Source organism: Solanum tuberosum, unplaced genomic scaffold (assembly GCF_000226075.1).
Source record: "Solanum tuberosum cultivar DM 1-3 516 R44 unplaced genomic scaffold, SolTub_3.0 scf00157, whole genome shotgun sequence".
Taxonomy (NCBI): domain Eukaryota; kingdom Viridiplantae; phylum Streptophyta; class Magnoliopsida; order Solanales; family Solanaceae; genus Solanum; species Solanum tuberosum.
Genome location: NW_006239084.1, coordinates 1,366,128 through 1,381,298, shown reverse-complemented (window position 1 = coordinate 1,381,298; position 15,171 = coordinate 1,366,128). Strand labels below are relative to the sequence as shown.

At 36.5% G+C, this 15,171-nt stretch overlaps 2 protein-coding genes across 2 annotated transcripts; one reads left to right on the top strand and one right to left on the bottom strand.

Annotated features, from left to right (window-relative positions):
• The first annotated feature begins 3,947 nt into the window (after window positions 1–3,947).
• Window positions 3,948–6,457, top strand: LOC102594350 (20 kDa chaperonin, chloroplastic-like). The gene is made up of 6 exons (XM_006353728.2): window positions 3,948–4,065; window positions 4,168–4,343; window positions 5,031–5,210; window positions 5,294–5,449; window positions 5,832–5,909; window positions 6,006–6,457. The coding sequence occupies exons 2-6, from the start codon at window positions 4,170–4,172 to the stop codon at window positions 6,177–6,179; spliced, it is 762 nt and encodes a 253-aa protein (XP_006353790.1). The 5' UTR covers window positions 3,948–4,065; window positions 4,168–4,169; the 3' UTR covers window positions 6,180–6,457.
• A 259-nt stretch (window positions 6,458–6,716) lies between these two features.
• Window positions 6,717–14,931, bottom strand: LOC102594021 (auxin response factor 7-like). Its single transcript, XM_006353727.2, has 13 exons — window positions 14,259–14,931; window positions 12,591–12,703; window positions 12,406–12,501; window positions 12,030–12,086; window positions 11,767–11,922; window positions 11,608–11,692; window positions 11,019–11,109; window positions 10,776–10,940; window positions 10,414–10,609; window positions 9,999–10,137; window positions 7,705–9,665; window positions 7,377–7,567; window positions 6,717–7,301 (listed from the first exon to the last, which is right to left on the bottom strand). Exons 1-13 carry the CDS (start codon window positions 14,299–14,301, stop codon window positions 7,121–7,123), a joined length of 3,474 nt encoding a protein of 1,157 aa, XP_006353789.1. The 5' UTR covers window positions 14,302–14,931; the 3' UTR covers window positions 6,717–7,120.
• Between the last annotated feature and the right edge of the window lie 240 nt (window positions 14,932–15,171).

Genomic DNA, 15,171 nt, shown 5'->3' with positions numbered 1-15,171 from the left:
GATGGAGGGGGAAGTGTGGGGGGGGGGGGGAATTGAGAAGGGAACGTGATAGAAGAGAAAAAGAGAGAGAAAGAGAAAGAGAGAGGAGAATGAGAAGAAACGTTAGAGGAGATAGAGCAGGGGGAGGAGAATGACAAGCGAGAAAGGAAGAGAGATGAGAAATTTGCCTAAATATAACCATGTTAGATAATTCTTTGAAAGTATGACTAGGTTATGTATATATGGTAGCTATGTTTACTTAGTTATGTAGTATTCCCAACTACTTCTTATCTTTAGTAGAAACGTTCAGTGGTCCTTACGTAAAAAATTGTAACCCAAACCCAAATTTAAATCAATTGAAGAGCGTAATGTGTTGCTACTTCGTTAGCGATTGATCATAAATTTTTAGATATTTTCGGGAAATCAATTTTGGATGGAATTTGAATTGAAATTTCAACATTGACCACATTTTTGGGAAATGTACTTTACTCTTTTTTAAAACAAAAAAACAAACATGAAAAATGATTTATACTCATTAGTTCTAAAACTTATTTAAATTACAGATAAATTGGACACAAAACTATCATTTTTATAATGAACTAGATAATTCATTATCTAAAAATCATAATAAGATATTTTAATAAAAAGGCTTAAGTCATCGACAGACACTTAAAGTTGTCCGCATAATTCACACAGACACCTAAATTGAGGTTTGTACCTATTGAACACCTCTACCCTCTCGAATTTGAACCATTTGAACATTTTCTGCCTACATGGCATTTTGAGTGTGATTCACAGACAACGAGCGCGTGAAAGCGTCTAAATTAGACTTTTTTTTAAATTAAAAAATCTATGTCTTCTTCCTTGTGTTTGCTGCCATTATTCTTCCACCTTACCACCAAGTAGCAGCTACCGTCGCTGCCAGAATCATACACCAGTTACACTCTTCTTCATCCACTTTTTATCCAGCCATCATATCATTTTATTTTTTCATAATTTTCATTATCACCTCCATCACACCCATTTCTTCCTCTTATTTTGAGGAATCACCACCACCTTTGCCATTAAAGCTGCTACTTGTTCGTTTTTTCTTCAAATCTAGAATGATTAAGAATTTCTTTCTTTTCCCTTGTTTTTTTTGGATCTTTGTCATATTGTTGATTTATGGAAGCAAACAAACTTACATATTTGTAACTTAACTCTTATTTTGTGAGACTTATGGCGGGGTAAAAGGAACTCGAAGGGCTTATTCGGATCTTTCCGACTGATGACGATGAATTTGTCACTCATACAAGGCTACTCCTCGCAGGAGAAAGAAGAACAAGAACAAAAACTCAGTACGACAAGTCCGACGACGACGAAAATGATGAAGTTCCACAGAATCGTTATAAATCCTATTTTAACTCTAACCTTTCTTCATCTTCCGAGCTCTCTTGTCTATCCTTGATGCTTTTTTCAAAGTAAATTTCTCTAATTTACTCTTCTTTTTACCATTGAATCAGTAAAATAATAATCTAAATAGATGTCCATGGACAGGGATGTGGTAGTGGGATAGCAGGGAAGGGTTTTGGTGGGTGGGTCGGTCGGAATTAGAGATTATTTTAAACTTTTTTTAATAGTAAGTAATTTTATTTTTCCTTCACATTATAATAGTTTTCAAAATATATTTTTTTTATCTAAATAACACATGTCATTATTTAATTTGTTAAATTGTCACATCATCACGAGTGTATTTCACTCATTTTATACTTTTAGCTGATTGTCTAAAAAATGTTCAAATGGTTCAAATCTGAAGGGGTAGAAGTGTTCAATAGGTACAAGCCTCAATTCAGGTGTCTAAGTAAATTATGCGGACAACTTTAAGTGTCTGACGATGACTTAAGCCTAATAAAAACTACTTATAGTAAAGTTATCAGCTATTACAATTTGTCAAATTACAATTAGCTACAAAGGTTTATCAAATGCAAAAAATTAAATTATAACAACGATAGTAACTAACTATTCTCTAATATATTCTTCTCATATTACACTATCAATCTCTTTAACAAATAAGCATGATTTTAATGAAGAATTGGATATATAAAATTATAGTTGGAGTTATAATTATGTATAACTTACATAAATCTCATAGTGTAAAACCTAAAGTACCTTCTATCCCTGTTCTTTTTCTAATTACACAAATTCCATGTTTTTTAGGCATTTCGGATACATAATTAAGGATCCGAATACATTATTGTTGAAACATTATGTATCAATCTGTTGCACTTATTAAGGGAAAAAAGGCTGAAAAATCAAATTAAGATCTCATAGTATCCATCTATTGCACTAATTAAGGGGGGGGAAAAAAACTGAAAATCAAATTAAGATCCCATAAATTGTGCTATTGCATTCCAAATTATTGTCTAGAATTCAATCATATTGTGTAACAAACCAAAAAATTCAAAAAATAAATTTCTTCTTCTTGTTCATCGTTCTCTGTATTTCATAAAAACTTTTGTCGAAATTTTGGATAAGCGAGGTGAGTTATGAAGGATACAAAAGTGATGAAATAGTTGTTGGACAAACGATTTCTTTTGTGAATCTTCAAGTTCATCGAATATCCTTTCGATTTTGATTCAAGATTGTCGAAAATTTTGAGATTCAAAATTTTTCTCCCAGTTCATTGAAGATCCTTTCCATTTTGATTCAAAATTGCTGAAAATTTTGAGTTTCAAAATTATTCTCCTAGATCATTGAAGATCCTTTCAGTTTTGATTCAAAATTATCGAAAATTTTGAGAAGATACATCATGAAGATCCTTTCAATTTAAATTGATAATTGTTGTATTTCTACAAGATACATTAAATAAGAAAGTGTTGCCCATAAGATTTTAGGTTTGAGTTCGACACATTATTGTTTGGTAATTGTTATGTATCAGATACATTTAGTATAAATTCGAATTTACGTATCATAACTAAAAAATTAGTGCATGATACATTATTATTTATGTATCCTTATTTTGTTTGAGAAATACTATAATTTAAAATTTTAAAAAAAAATACATTATACATGTAATTGTTCCAAAATAGCTCTTTTTTTGTGTGTGTGATACATAACATAAAGTTTTTGTATCAAGTACATTTATATTGAACATGATAAACACTAATCGAAGATTCAACAACATTAGAGTTGTATCAATACCTTAAATATGAACATTATACATTGGATAAAACAAAGGTTATTGTAGCAGTGATGTATCGGATCAATGATAATACTAACAAAGACTAATTTAAGACTCAAAATAAACGAGATACATTAAAAATCTGTATGTTTGATAGTGATGGACGTGCAATGGCATATCCAACTTTTATTTTTGGACGTTTTTCAATAGTAACTGCATTATTTTTCAAGAAAAATTTTCAACGACGATATGATTAACTAAAATTGCAAAGGTTCAATAAGATTTCAATGGGGGCAGGGGGCGGAGGTAATTTTATTTTTATTTTTATTTTTTAAGATGAAAAAATTAAAAAAAAAATAATAAAAGAAATCAAAAATTGAGTGATGGAAAGAAATCTACCTCTTGAATAATTTGAAATCATTAATTGAAAATAGAAAAGATTTGAAATTTAAAAATAGATTAATTGATGTAATTATGGAGAGATTTGTGGCGTGAAAAAAGGAAGGAAAATCATGAGTATGAGATTTCAAATTAATGTATCCGGAAAAGGGGATGATGGAAAAAAAAAGAAGGGATTTTTGATATTTTTTAAAATGGCAGGGAAAATAAAAAAAATATGATAATAAATGGTGTGTAGTTAAATAATTTTTTCTATAATTAATGAACATTTTTATAAATATAAAAATTTGAGGTAATTTTTAAAAATCCAAAAACTAAATTTTGACCTAAAAATTATTTTTTCTGGATTTTGAGACCTTGGATTTTTTGCCAAACTTAACCAAAAATTCTAGAAGCATCTTATTTTTTGCAGAAAAGTCCTCCTCTTGAACCTTCTAGGGTTTTGTTATCCTCTTCTTACCTACTCTTCTCCATATTTCCAACAATCTACTCCAGTTGTGAAGAAGAAAAAACTTATCCAAATTCAGGTACCCTTTTGCTTCTATATTCTTCTTCTTTACGTTAATTTTCCTGTTTCGATTGAGTATACTAACCATTTTTTATTGTTTAATTTGATTGGGTTTATAAAGAAATGGCGACCACTCAGCTAACAGCTTCGTCTATCTCTGGCAATGGTTTTGCATCCTTTGAAGGGCTCAGGTCCACTTGCATTGTAAAGGCCGTATCTTTTACCCCTTTGAAGCACAACAACAGCAGGTCTTTTAGTCGTCTGGTTGTCAAGGCTGCCACCACCGTAGCTCCTAAGGTAATCTAATTTTCCTATTGTTTTCGAAATCACTAACGATAACAGCTTTCATTTCCCCAATTGGTTGTTTAACTGCCCTGTTTAGTTTTTTTAAGCCAATTTTGTGTTAATTTGAACCTTATTGATGCTTTTCTTGTTCTAAATCTAGTGCTAATATAGAGTGTTGTTTGCTTATCAACTATGCGTCAATACGAATTGTTGGGGTCGGCTAATTTTTTGTTTTTTTCATTTTAAGATTAAGATAAGATAAGAAAGGTCAAGTCTTGGGGTCACTTTTTTGTGGAAGAGTTAGCTGAAACATACAACTTTAACCATGATGAATTAATGCCATTCTGTGTATTGCTTCTCCGCCTGTTCAAATGTGTGACAAAGTTTGTAATTTGGGTTTGCTGATTATATGGTTTCACTGAACAAAGATGAGGAGATGAATAATAGCTCATTCTGGTGTTTGGGTTTGCTGATTCATAGCCGTTTAAGTATGCTTGAAATCTAAAGATGTCATCATTGAACATTAGGCTTCATCTGCTTTTACAAGTACTTGATTCTTGATTGTGTTTACCAGCCCGATGTTTAGAGGGCTAATGGATTTGGCTTTTCCGTGACTCAAAGTATCATATTGTGCTGTTGCCCTTGTCAAAGATACATTACTATGTGGGGCGATTTGTTAAATTCTGTTGTTCCTTGCAGTACACTACTCTTAAGCCTTTGGGCGACAGAGTGTTGGTGAAGATTAAGACCGCGGAGGAGAAAACTGTTGGTGGTATCCTACTTCCAGTAACAGCCCAGTCGAAACCTAATGGAGGTGAGGTGGTTGCTGTTGGGGAGGGTCATTCAGCTGGCAAGATCAAAGTGGACATTAGTGTGAAGGTAATCCTATATATTCAAATAATATAGTCGAGCTGGGATACATTAGTGGATAATCAAGTTGACTGAAAATATCTTTTGTATAGACTGGTGCCCAAGTCATCTACTCAAAGTACGCGGGAACTGAGGTGGAGTTTGATGGATCAAAGCACCTCATTCTGAAAGAGGATGATATTGTTGGTATTCTTGAGACAGATGATGTCAAGGATCTGCAGCCATTAAATGACAGAGTCCTAATCAAGGTTTGTCATTTGCATCCTCCCGTCCTTGTTTGCAATGTATCTAATGTTTCTATAGTCAGCTGTTTGTCTATTCCGGCTTTAATAATTTTCCTTTTTTTGTTCTAAAGAAGCTGGTTATATGAGGAAATTGGTTTAAGATTGCTGGCATCATCTCCCTTTCTTTAGTGCTCGTCTCCTACATTCTATGTTGCTTGTACTCTTCAAAAATGTCACTGGGGTGCATATTGGGTCCTTCAAAAGTAGTGCATTTTTGGAGGATCCAACACGGGTGTGGCAACATTTTTGGGGAGACTAAGCAACTTAACCTGCACTTGATTTAAACATTTGCATTTTCTGCAAGGTCTTTAATTGGCTGTTAACCGGTGGTTGCATTTCCTCTCAGGTTGCCGAAGCTGAAGAAAAAACTGCTGGAGGCTTACTGTTGACTGAGGCAGCCAAGGAGAAGCCTTCAATTGGCTCGGTAAGAGACGGAAGAAGTTGCATTCCTTTGTCCATGCTCCCTATATTGATTGAGATGTTCTATAAACTAAACGTTCTTTGATGTTTGAAATTACAGATTATAGCCGTCGGGCCTGGTCCTATTGATGAAGAAGGGAACAGGAAACCACTTTCAGTATCCCCAGGAAATACAGTTCTCTACTCCAAATATGCAGGCAGTGAATTCAAAGGGGCTGATGGTTCTGATTACATCACACTCAGGGTGTCTGATGTAATGGCTGTGCTATCTTAGTGGGGCTATTGAGCTATTCCATGCCAAAATTTTCAGCAGAGATCTAGGAAGGAGGAAGCTGCATTCAACTTTCGAGTGAGGAGTAAAACTCTCTGCAAATTTATGACTAATATCGAAGTGTAGAATCAATTTTCTGAATGCATTTCTGTTCTTGATTTGAGGAATTACCCTTTGGGAATTTTGTATGTTAAAAGTGATTGAAAACTGCAGATTATGAAAGATTAGCAATAATATTTGCATAATTCATATAGATTTAGAATGTATTGGCTTGTGTTCAAGCTGATGTTTGTCATTTTTCGGGATCAGGTCGTAGGTCCTAGTGGCTAGTGGATCAAAGAGGTAGCATATTCAAGCTGCAAATCTTTAGCAAAAAGTTCTTCATTGGTTGCGGCAGTGGAAGTTCTTGGTCATAAGTTATGAATTATGGTGGTTTCGTTCTTGGATAAAGAATTATGCTTTTTCTCGTCATTTTCGTGTATTACTTAGGTCGCAATTTTGGAAGCAAACTTTAAACAATGGACATTGTAGAGGAGAAGATAAAAGTTGAAGCTCAGCAATGTCATTAGACAAGTTTCCCACAACTGTCAAAGCTATACATTTTCTGTTAAATTTAGTACACCAGGAATGTTTCTTCCTGTAATTTTGTCATGCCTGAATTTCTAAGCTAATTTACACCTACTTGATCTGAAAAATAATAATTAATAAATTTAAAACTGCTTTGCACACCTCACAATAAAGTAGCGATCGAACTAATCTAATATCAACTCTGCCATGAGGCATGCGGGGACTTCAAAAGGTATGTGAATTTACGCCATGAGTTGCTCCCACCAACTGCCTAGAATGTAATGTTCTACTACCTCAATTGCCTTCAGTTAGAATCAGCAGATCTGAGTTGTTTGCAGCCTTGAGGACAATGTATCACAAAGTTAATTGGAGCACCTTCATCGATTAAATGATGCAGCTGAGTTGTCATCGTAGTGTCCTTTCCACGCATTACCACTGTCAGTTCCACTGCTAGCTTGGTTTGGTACTGGCACATTACCTAAATCCCCATCCAAGCTCATCTGCTGCACTTCAGCACTAGACAAGATTTTGATGCTCTGAACACAGCTCACAAACTCCCTGAGAAAAAAAAAAGGGAAAACATGAATATCTTGGACAAGTAGTACTACAACTTTTGACAAAGTCAACACTTACTCCCAAGGATCGTCACCAACAAGCAGCATATCATTCTCATGGTCAACATACACAAGCTTCCACTCAGTTCTTTGAGGATCTTCAAGCTGTCCCTCAATTCCAAACATACGTGCTAGATCATGCCTTAGTTCATCATAGCCTATGTAGCGAGTAACGTCTATAGTTCTTCCCACAGAGCCTCGTTTTTGAACCTTCACAGTTGGAAAAAAGATATGAAAAATACAAATTACAGGAATGAGACTTAACACTACTAATCCATCATTTGAAACTTGAAATAAGAGAACACATAAAAGAGTGATCAAGAGAGCAAAGCATGCGTGCAGCGAACCTTTGTATATGTTCTCATGCGCTGAGTCTGGTTTGTCCATGCATTATTATTCAGAACACCGTTGTCATTAACAGCAAGATCGTTGGTACATCTTGGCTTGTATGCCATGTTTGGCACCCCAAATTGTTGAGAATTGATCCCAGCATCAGACAATTCAGTTTCTATATCCCTAGGGGCATTGCCAAAAGGAGAGAATAGGTTTTGCATATCCTTTCCAGAATCATAATCCCTTGATAGCAAAGCATCAGGGTTCAGTCCATCTATATTATTTGCTGCAGAAGGTAGACTGTTCCTAGAATGTGATTGAACATCACCATCCACACATAATGCAGGCAATGAAAAGTTGAAGCCACTAGAATCCAGCCCATACGATGTTGTCGATGAGGCTGCCTCTAAGTTCTCAGTATTATTGCCTTTGTACTTAGACTGCTCTGAACCTTTTGAGAACACTAGTTCATGTTTTATTCGAAACTCGGATTTGTTTTGCTCTTGAGAAGGATCAACAACAGATTCATCCACCAGTATCGCTTGCCCTTGGTTCTTGGTCAAGAAGTTTGGTGGTGAAACTTGGAAATTGTTCGTAGAAGGAGATGTTGAACATGAAGGAGCATCTCCATCTGTACCACCAGAAAGTGCTTTGATTGTTATAGGGGATTTGTGCTGGCTTTGGAGTTGGTTGAAAGCATGATGGGTTGACTGGAGATGTGTCGCTGTGGTCACGATGTTGGAACTCAATTGTTGATGAGCAATCTGGAGCTCTTGTGGTTGCCGGTTCTGTTGTTGCTGGGGCATACGCGGCTCCAGAGTAGAGCTTACGGGAGATAATAGCTGTGCTTGTTGCTGCTGTTGCTGTTGTTGCTGCTGCAGTTTATTAAGAAGCTGTAGTTGCAGCTGCTGTTCCGTAAGGCTCTGCTGTGATGATGGTTGCACTTGGGGCCTCTGCATCAAACTTTGCTGCAACAATTGTAGTGGAACTTGTTGTGGTATTGTCTGCTGTTGCTGGGATTTCTGCAAGAGGTTAGATTGCTGTTCCACTTGTTGCTGAAATTGGAAGTCCTGTGCCAAGGATGTCGAAGGAAATGGATTTCTATTGACAGGAACATTTTGCTGTGATTGGGTACTAGCTGATAGCACCTGTTGTTGCTGAAGCTGACCATATACCGCAGCTTGTGGAAAAGTTTGGTTTGGTATCTGGTTAGGGGATACACAACGATTTACTGGTGATGAATTCCCGGTCAATTGTTGCTGCTGGGATGGACGCTGTTGTTGCTGCAGCTGCTGCTGTGCTTGCTGATGAAGCTGTGGCTGTTGCTGCAACATGTGTTGCTGTGACTGTTGCAGCGTGTGCTGCTGCTGATGCTGCAGTGTGTGCTGTTGCTGTTGCTGCTGCTGCAATGTGTGTTGTTGTTGCTGCTGCTGCAGTGTGTGTTGTTGTTGTTGTTGCTGCTGCAATGTGTGTTGTTGTTGTTGCTGTTGCTGCTGCTGCTGCTGCAGTGTGTGTTGTTGCTGCTGCAGCGTGTGTTGCTGTTGCTGCAGTGTGGGTTGTTGCTGCTGCAGCGTGTGTTGCTGTTGCTGTTGCTGCAGTGTGGGTTGTTGCTGCTGTGCACTTACAGGAGACTGTAACGATTGCTGCTGCTGTTGGGCCCATGCTAATGGTGGCTGCTGGATTTGACCAAATGGCTGGTTTAGTTGATTTGGTTTGTTGAACTGGAGACCTGGTGTAGCTAATGTAGGTGACTGAAAGTTCAACAACTTGGAATGGTCATCACTGCCGATATTACTGTGCAAGACACTGGGAAGTCCAGATTGGGCAACTGGCACATGATTGTTCTGTTGCATACTCATCCATTGTACCAAGCTCAGTCCAGGGAATATCGAGTTTTGAGAATCTTTTAGACCTAACTCATCATTGATCCAGGGCATCCCCCTCTTTAAAACATTTTCAATATCAGACTCATCACCTGCAAAAGCACTACCCCTTTTGAGGATTTTATCGAGGAAGTTATAGTAGACTATGTTCCTTTTTGTACAAGTAGAGATGAGGGAGATGAATCGTGCTATTATGTATAGTGCCTGACTAAGGTTGATATCATGCTGCTACCGTTAAGATTAAGTTGATGAAGAACATCCTTTAATTAAGATATATTTTACTGCAACGGAAAACTGGACATTCCAACATTTCCTGTAAGTCAAAGTTGAGTTTTAACTACAGTGAACCTTTAATAGGCTCTTTGTTTTAGTTCTTCTGAACCTTTGAAACATTATACGAGACAGCTAAATGTCAAGTAGCTTACCAGGAAAATTTGGCTGCTTAGGAAACTTGGGCCTGAAAAATGGTGGTGGACAGATATAAAAAGGAGTCACGACAGGCTCAATATCCCAAATTGAAACTCTGCTTGGACGTTCCCCGGCAGTTGATTCATCCCATCCTACCTAACAAATTAAATAAAGAAATACCTCAGGATTAGATCAATGCAAATACAGTTTTTTATATACCACCAAAAACATGAACCAAAATGCAAGCAAGCACTGATCTGGAGTAGCAACTGATGACTCAATGAGTGACATTGCCTAACATATATATAATTGTATTTGGTATGACTGAGAAATATATATCAAGAAGCAGGAAGAGCTCTACTATGACCACTAAGTTAAATATATCAAAATTCTACGCAAATTCTTGGGGACAAATCCTAGATGGCTGAGTACCTGAAGATTACGCCACTCTGAGCTCTTCCATCGTATGGGGTCCAGATCACTAACACCTGTTATTGTACCCATGTATCTACGAACTCCAGACTCCTCCGTTTCAAACATCATCCGAAATCGCATGCCTAGTGAAACTTGTGCATACATAGCTTTATTATACTTGGCCAGAGGAATTACAAATTCAGAAGGGCTAGCCCTGTCAAGAACAAAAAGAGCAAGATTATAAAAATGTGTATAATTCAACATCTAGATCCAAACAACCACAACAACAACATACCCAGTGAAATCCCATAAGTGAGGTCTGGAAAACATCTAGATCCGAACACGAAATATTTTCGATTTAAAAAGGGCAGATATAGTACCTAGGATTGTAAAAGATAGTAAACGGGCTGTTGTTTGCAGCAGCATGAGCAGCAGCAGCAAGGATCCCAATGTGCATGCTGTCACTAGATATTACAGATGAGGACAAGGCGGGCTGCTGTCTATTTGTTCGTTTTATACCCAAGAGAAGCTGTGACTTATCATCTCTACATAAAATTTTCTCAGCTTAGCAACAAGATGACTATCATATCAATAAAAAAAAAAGTAACCAAGTTTTCCGTTACCTTATGAAAAGGACAGAATCACCGGCACAAAGCCTTTTAGAGGAGATAAAGACACTCCAACCGGTAGTCAAAAGGTGTCTTTTTGGTTGACCTGAAATCATGTTAATTTTGTTTCAAGGAACCTTGTTAGCACTTATCACTGACCAATTTTTACCTGATATATTGATGGCTACAGTCATTGTGGGGAAAATGTTCACAATTCACTACATGACCTAAACTTAATTCACTAGGGTAAGCTTCTTTACGTCAATATACTTTAAGAAACTCGCACTAAAAAATATTATCTCTTAGTTAAAAGATATTTAAAAGCTAACACAAAAACTCTTGAGAAATTTTTTATTAAGAATCATATTTCTCATAAGTTGAGTTGGATTTAGAGATAAAAGTCACTACAGTATAAAAACCAAACGAAGACTAATTATTCAAGTCACTTAACTAAGTAGTCCAACATGAAACTGTATCTTTGAAGAGAAACCTTAAATGTCAACCACTAGTATAGAGACTCAAAGTGTTACCCCATTAGTAGTTCCACACAGAATTATCAAAATTAAGGTTCCAACATAAGAGAGTAGAAGATCTTAAAAAGTACCTCGATAAATATGCCTGAAAGTCCATGCTTGGTCATGCAAATCTCTAGCCATTAGCTCCTGAGCAGGAGGTTGCATTGCATAGTCCTATAAAGAAGCTCCAGTCAGATGCATAAAGGTAAATCTCTTTTCTTGAAGACATTTTGTGAAGAAAAACAAACCAGAGGAGGAAATATCTTCTCTGCTGCTCGACGAGGAACAGAAAATCCACCATGTGTGCTTGTATCACTAGCAGTGAGAGTTTTACAGAAAAACTCAGCAGGTTGCCTGTTCTGCTTAAGGCCCATATCAGATAAAAGTAAAGCCTCCTGGTCATACTGCAGAATCAAATAGTTTGTTTCATACAACTTCTTATGGGAGGAGGTAAAAAGTACTTTGACCGAAAAGATGACAGCTGAAATTGCAAACAACATAAAGGACTTACTTTGTTGACAGGTTGAAGAGTCATCTGAGCATAGACCTCATCAGTTTCAGTGTCAGCCTAACAAAAATGTCACAAGTACAAAATGTTAGGAAAAGGGAAACCCCACTACACTTTAACTTGCCGTAATAGAACAATATTTTTCTACTTAATTCACATGCAACGTCAATTCGAGATTGTGGATCCAAATAAACACTACGAAGCTTACAAAGCAGTACAGTGATCCTGAGTTTCCATTTACGTCTTTGTAAATACAAAGAACGTATCAGAAAACACCCATATTCGATCATTAATTTTATTCAAAATATATGGAAAGGGAAAGACAATTCATGAAATCGAGAATTCCCAGCCAATATGTGGATAGAGGAAGATGCCATACATGTAGAGTAACATTGTGTAACATGCAGATCAACTTGGAAGGAAGATTAGGATAACTTGGAATTCCATCTGTCTCCTTTTGCATTGATGCCGCCACCTGCATAGTGTTGATATTGATGTAAGGCTTCATCATTGGACCGTATCTGGGCGGTGTAATACTCCTATTCAACTTCAAAAGATACATACCTGCTCACTGTGACCTTGAGGAAAATATACCACAAGGCTTCCAACAGGAGGCAAAGAAACCAATGGGCCAGCACAAGCATGCCATAACTCTGAATTCATGAGCTTTCTTTCTCCTGTTGCATTATGATACAAACTTTCAGGTATGCATATTACAAAATTTAAAGTTCAATTTTATACATACATAAGTCTGATGCTTCAATATGCTAGAAATTAAGGTCCTTTATGTGCGAATTTATTCGCTTGACTACCAGCTATGTAAACATCATTCATGCAACCAAAAAAGGAAATTTTCTTCTGTTTCACCTTTTTTTATCCCCAACTGAAGGATTATTACAGTGAAACATGTCTTAAGCAGAAATACAAACAACTGGTAGATAAAGATAAGGAGTTAAAAACGGCAGCCCGGTACGGCGGTGCCCAAAGCATCTAGCGAAAGCAGAATCTGGGGAAGGGCTGTACCCCCAAAAGATGTGATGTAGATAGCCTACCCTAATACAAGCATTAGTGGCTGCTTCCACGGCTCGAACCCGTGACTATAGGTGTCACGGAGATAGCTTTACCGTTGCTCCTTGGCTCCCTATCATAAAGATAAGGAGTTCTGCAAGCCAAATGATTATAAAACTTCAGTAATACCAGGAACCTACGTGAATATCATGTGACCCTCATACAGTTGATATGTGTGACACTCTAATAGGTGTATACCTAATGACAATCAAAAACTAACCAATACTGGATAGCTTCAGCATGTCCACAGATAACAGTAATTTCTTGAACTAGTGATCCATGAAAAGAACAACTTTTTCATTTTCCTTTCTCAAAGAAAACCATATGAGAATATGAGCTTATGGCAAGTGGATCCTATTAAAGCATCATGAACTCAGATCAAGCAAAATTTAAATTATTATTTTTGCTCCTATTCCAGTGATAACCTCGTTTTCAACTCCGTTCTTACCCCTCCTAGTACTTACATGTCAGCATAGCACAACCTACTTAATTGACAGAGAATGATACACAGAAATTGAAAGGTACTCTTTCTTCTCCAAAATGAAGTAAACACAAGCTGCCAGGAGTAGTTTAGGCATTTCTAAATGAAATGAGAACCCATCCCCATGCTCATGTTCCGCACTTCCGCCCATAATCAACCCCCATAAAAACGACTAACAGAAAGTAGACCATTTGAGGCATCTGCTAAGTTAATAAGAGGTCAAAAATGAAACTTAAAACAAGTAACAGATATCGGGCAAGAAAATTTTATGGTTATCCAGTATATAATCCAAAATCCAACTTAAAAAGCAGACATAAACCCGTAGATCAATTACACTAAATACAATTTGTACTCCTGGATATACATACATTTTGCTAATGCATGAAAATAACAAACTAATGAAAGAATAAACAAGTAGTAGCAGTTCAGATAAAGTGTATTTCTGTTCTCATTCCTTTGCAATAGGAATGTTTCTTTAAAAAAAAGGCAAATATTCACAGGAACCTTGAGCCTTACAAGGACAAGTTACTTTAAGAAAAACTTACATATTATGGCTATCAAGTGACAGAACAATCAATTTATTACTCTAGCAAAACCATCAAAGCTAAAATATGGCAGCAAATTTCACTTATCATAACCCCCAATGAAAAATGCAAATGAATGAATGAAGCTTTAGTAAAAACCTTCTCCTGAATTTGGTAGATATCCGTTTGATGGCGCTTTCATTTCAGCGAAAAATCCACTTTAATTGAATTGCTTATCTCCCAAAAGTAACAAACAAGAATTTGTCCAACACAAAGCTACTTTCACTTAATTCCAGCTCAAAAAGCTTTTCACTTTCTCAACATAGAAATAGAAATAGAAAAATCTCCATCATTTTTAGTTACTAGCTCCATAATTGCAACACGGAATTCCTAAAATGCAAATATGCTTCTTTTTTTCCATTGTCAAGAAATCGCCACCATTTTCCGGTGGCCGGACCTCCACAAAAGACTGCGTCTTTTCAACTAATACTGCACCCCCACCAGAGAAACTTTTTTCCGTTTTTAATCTCTGATTACAATTTCAGGAAGTGATTGAGACTTAGAACCCACCAAGCGTCGCCGGAAAATCAAGAACGAACAAATATGCTTCAAAAAAATGGCTATCCAAAAATGGGAAGACAGAGAGAATAAAGTTACACGACACCCAAGGTGCAGTGTAGCAACCAAAGATCAAGGTGGTGGTCGGTGTGGGGGAAATCAGAGAAGTAGCCGGAAAATCAGACGCCAATGAAAACGGAGCTGCTTTTTATTGCTACTGTAACATACAACCTTTATACTATTCTATTCTTTATTTTATTTTTAAAAATTGAGGACCGTCGAAGGAGAAATGAGGAAGGAATTATCATGTTTGAGTTTAAATAATTAATTAATTGAGTTATTAAAATTTTTCCTACTATTTTATTTTATGCGATAAGTATTTAGTTAATTGTTGGAATTTTTTTAGAGACTTTATTGAACGTAATTATTAAAGGATTATATAGTGTGTTATATGATACGTTTTGTAAAAATAGAGAGAAGAAGCCGACATAGAGAAGGTTAAGTGAAATTAGAA

What these genes read in the sequence shown, in the direction of transcription:
- LOC102594350 (XM_006353728.2), top strand. Translation starts at nt 4,170, where the DNA reads ATGGCGACCACTCAGCTAACAGCTTCGTCTATCTCTGGCAATGGTTTT. An exon ending in CCACCACCGTAGCTCCTAAG is followed by an intron (nt 4,344 to 5,030) that starts GTAATCTAATTT and finishes TGTTCCTTGCAG; the next exon opens with TACACTACTCTTAAGCCTTT. An exon ending in AAGTGGACATTAGTGTGAAG is followed by an intron (nt 5,211 to 5,293) that starts GTAATCCTATAT and finishes TCTTTTGTATAG; the next exon opens with ACTGGTGCCCAAGTCATCTA.
- LOC102594021 (XM_006353727.2), bottom strand. Translation starts at nt 14,301, where the DNA reads ATGAAAGCGCCATCAAACGGATATCTACCAAATTCAGGAGAAG. An exon ending in TCTACCAAATTCAGGAGAAG is followed by an intron (nt 12,704 to 14,258) that starts GTTTTTACTAAA and finishes ATAATGCAACAG; the next exon opens with GAGAAAGAAAGCTCATGAAT. An exon ending in CTCAAGGTCACAGTGAGCAG is followed by an intron (nt 12,502 to 12,590) that starts GTATGTATCTTT and finishes AACACTATGCAG; the next exon opens with GTGGCGGCATCAATGCAAAA.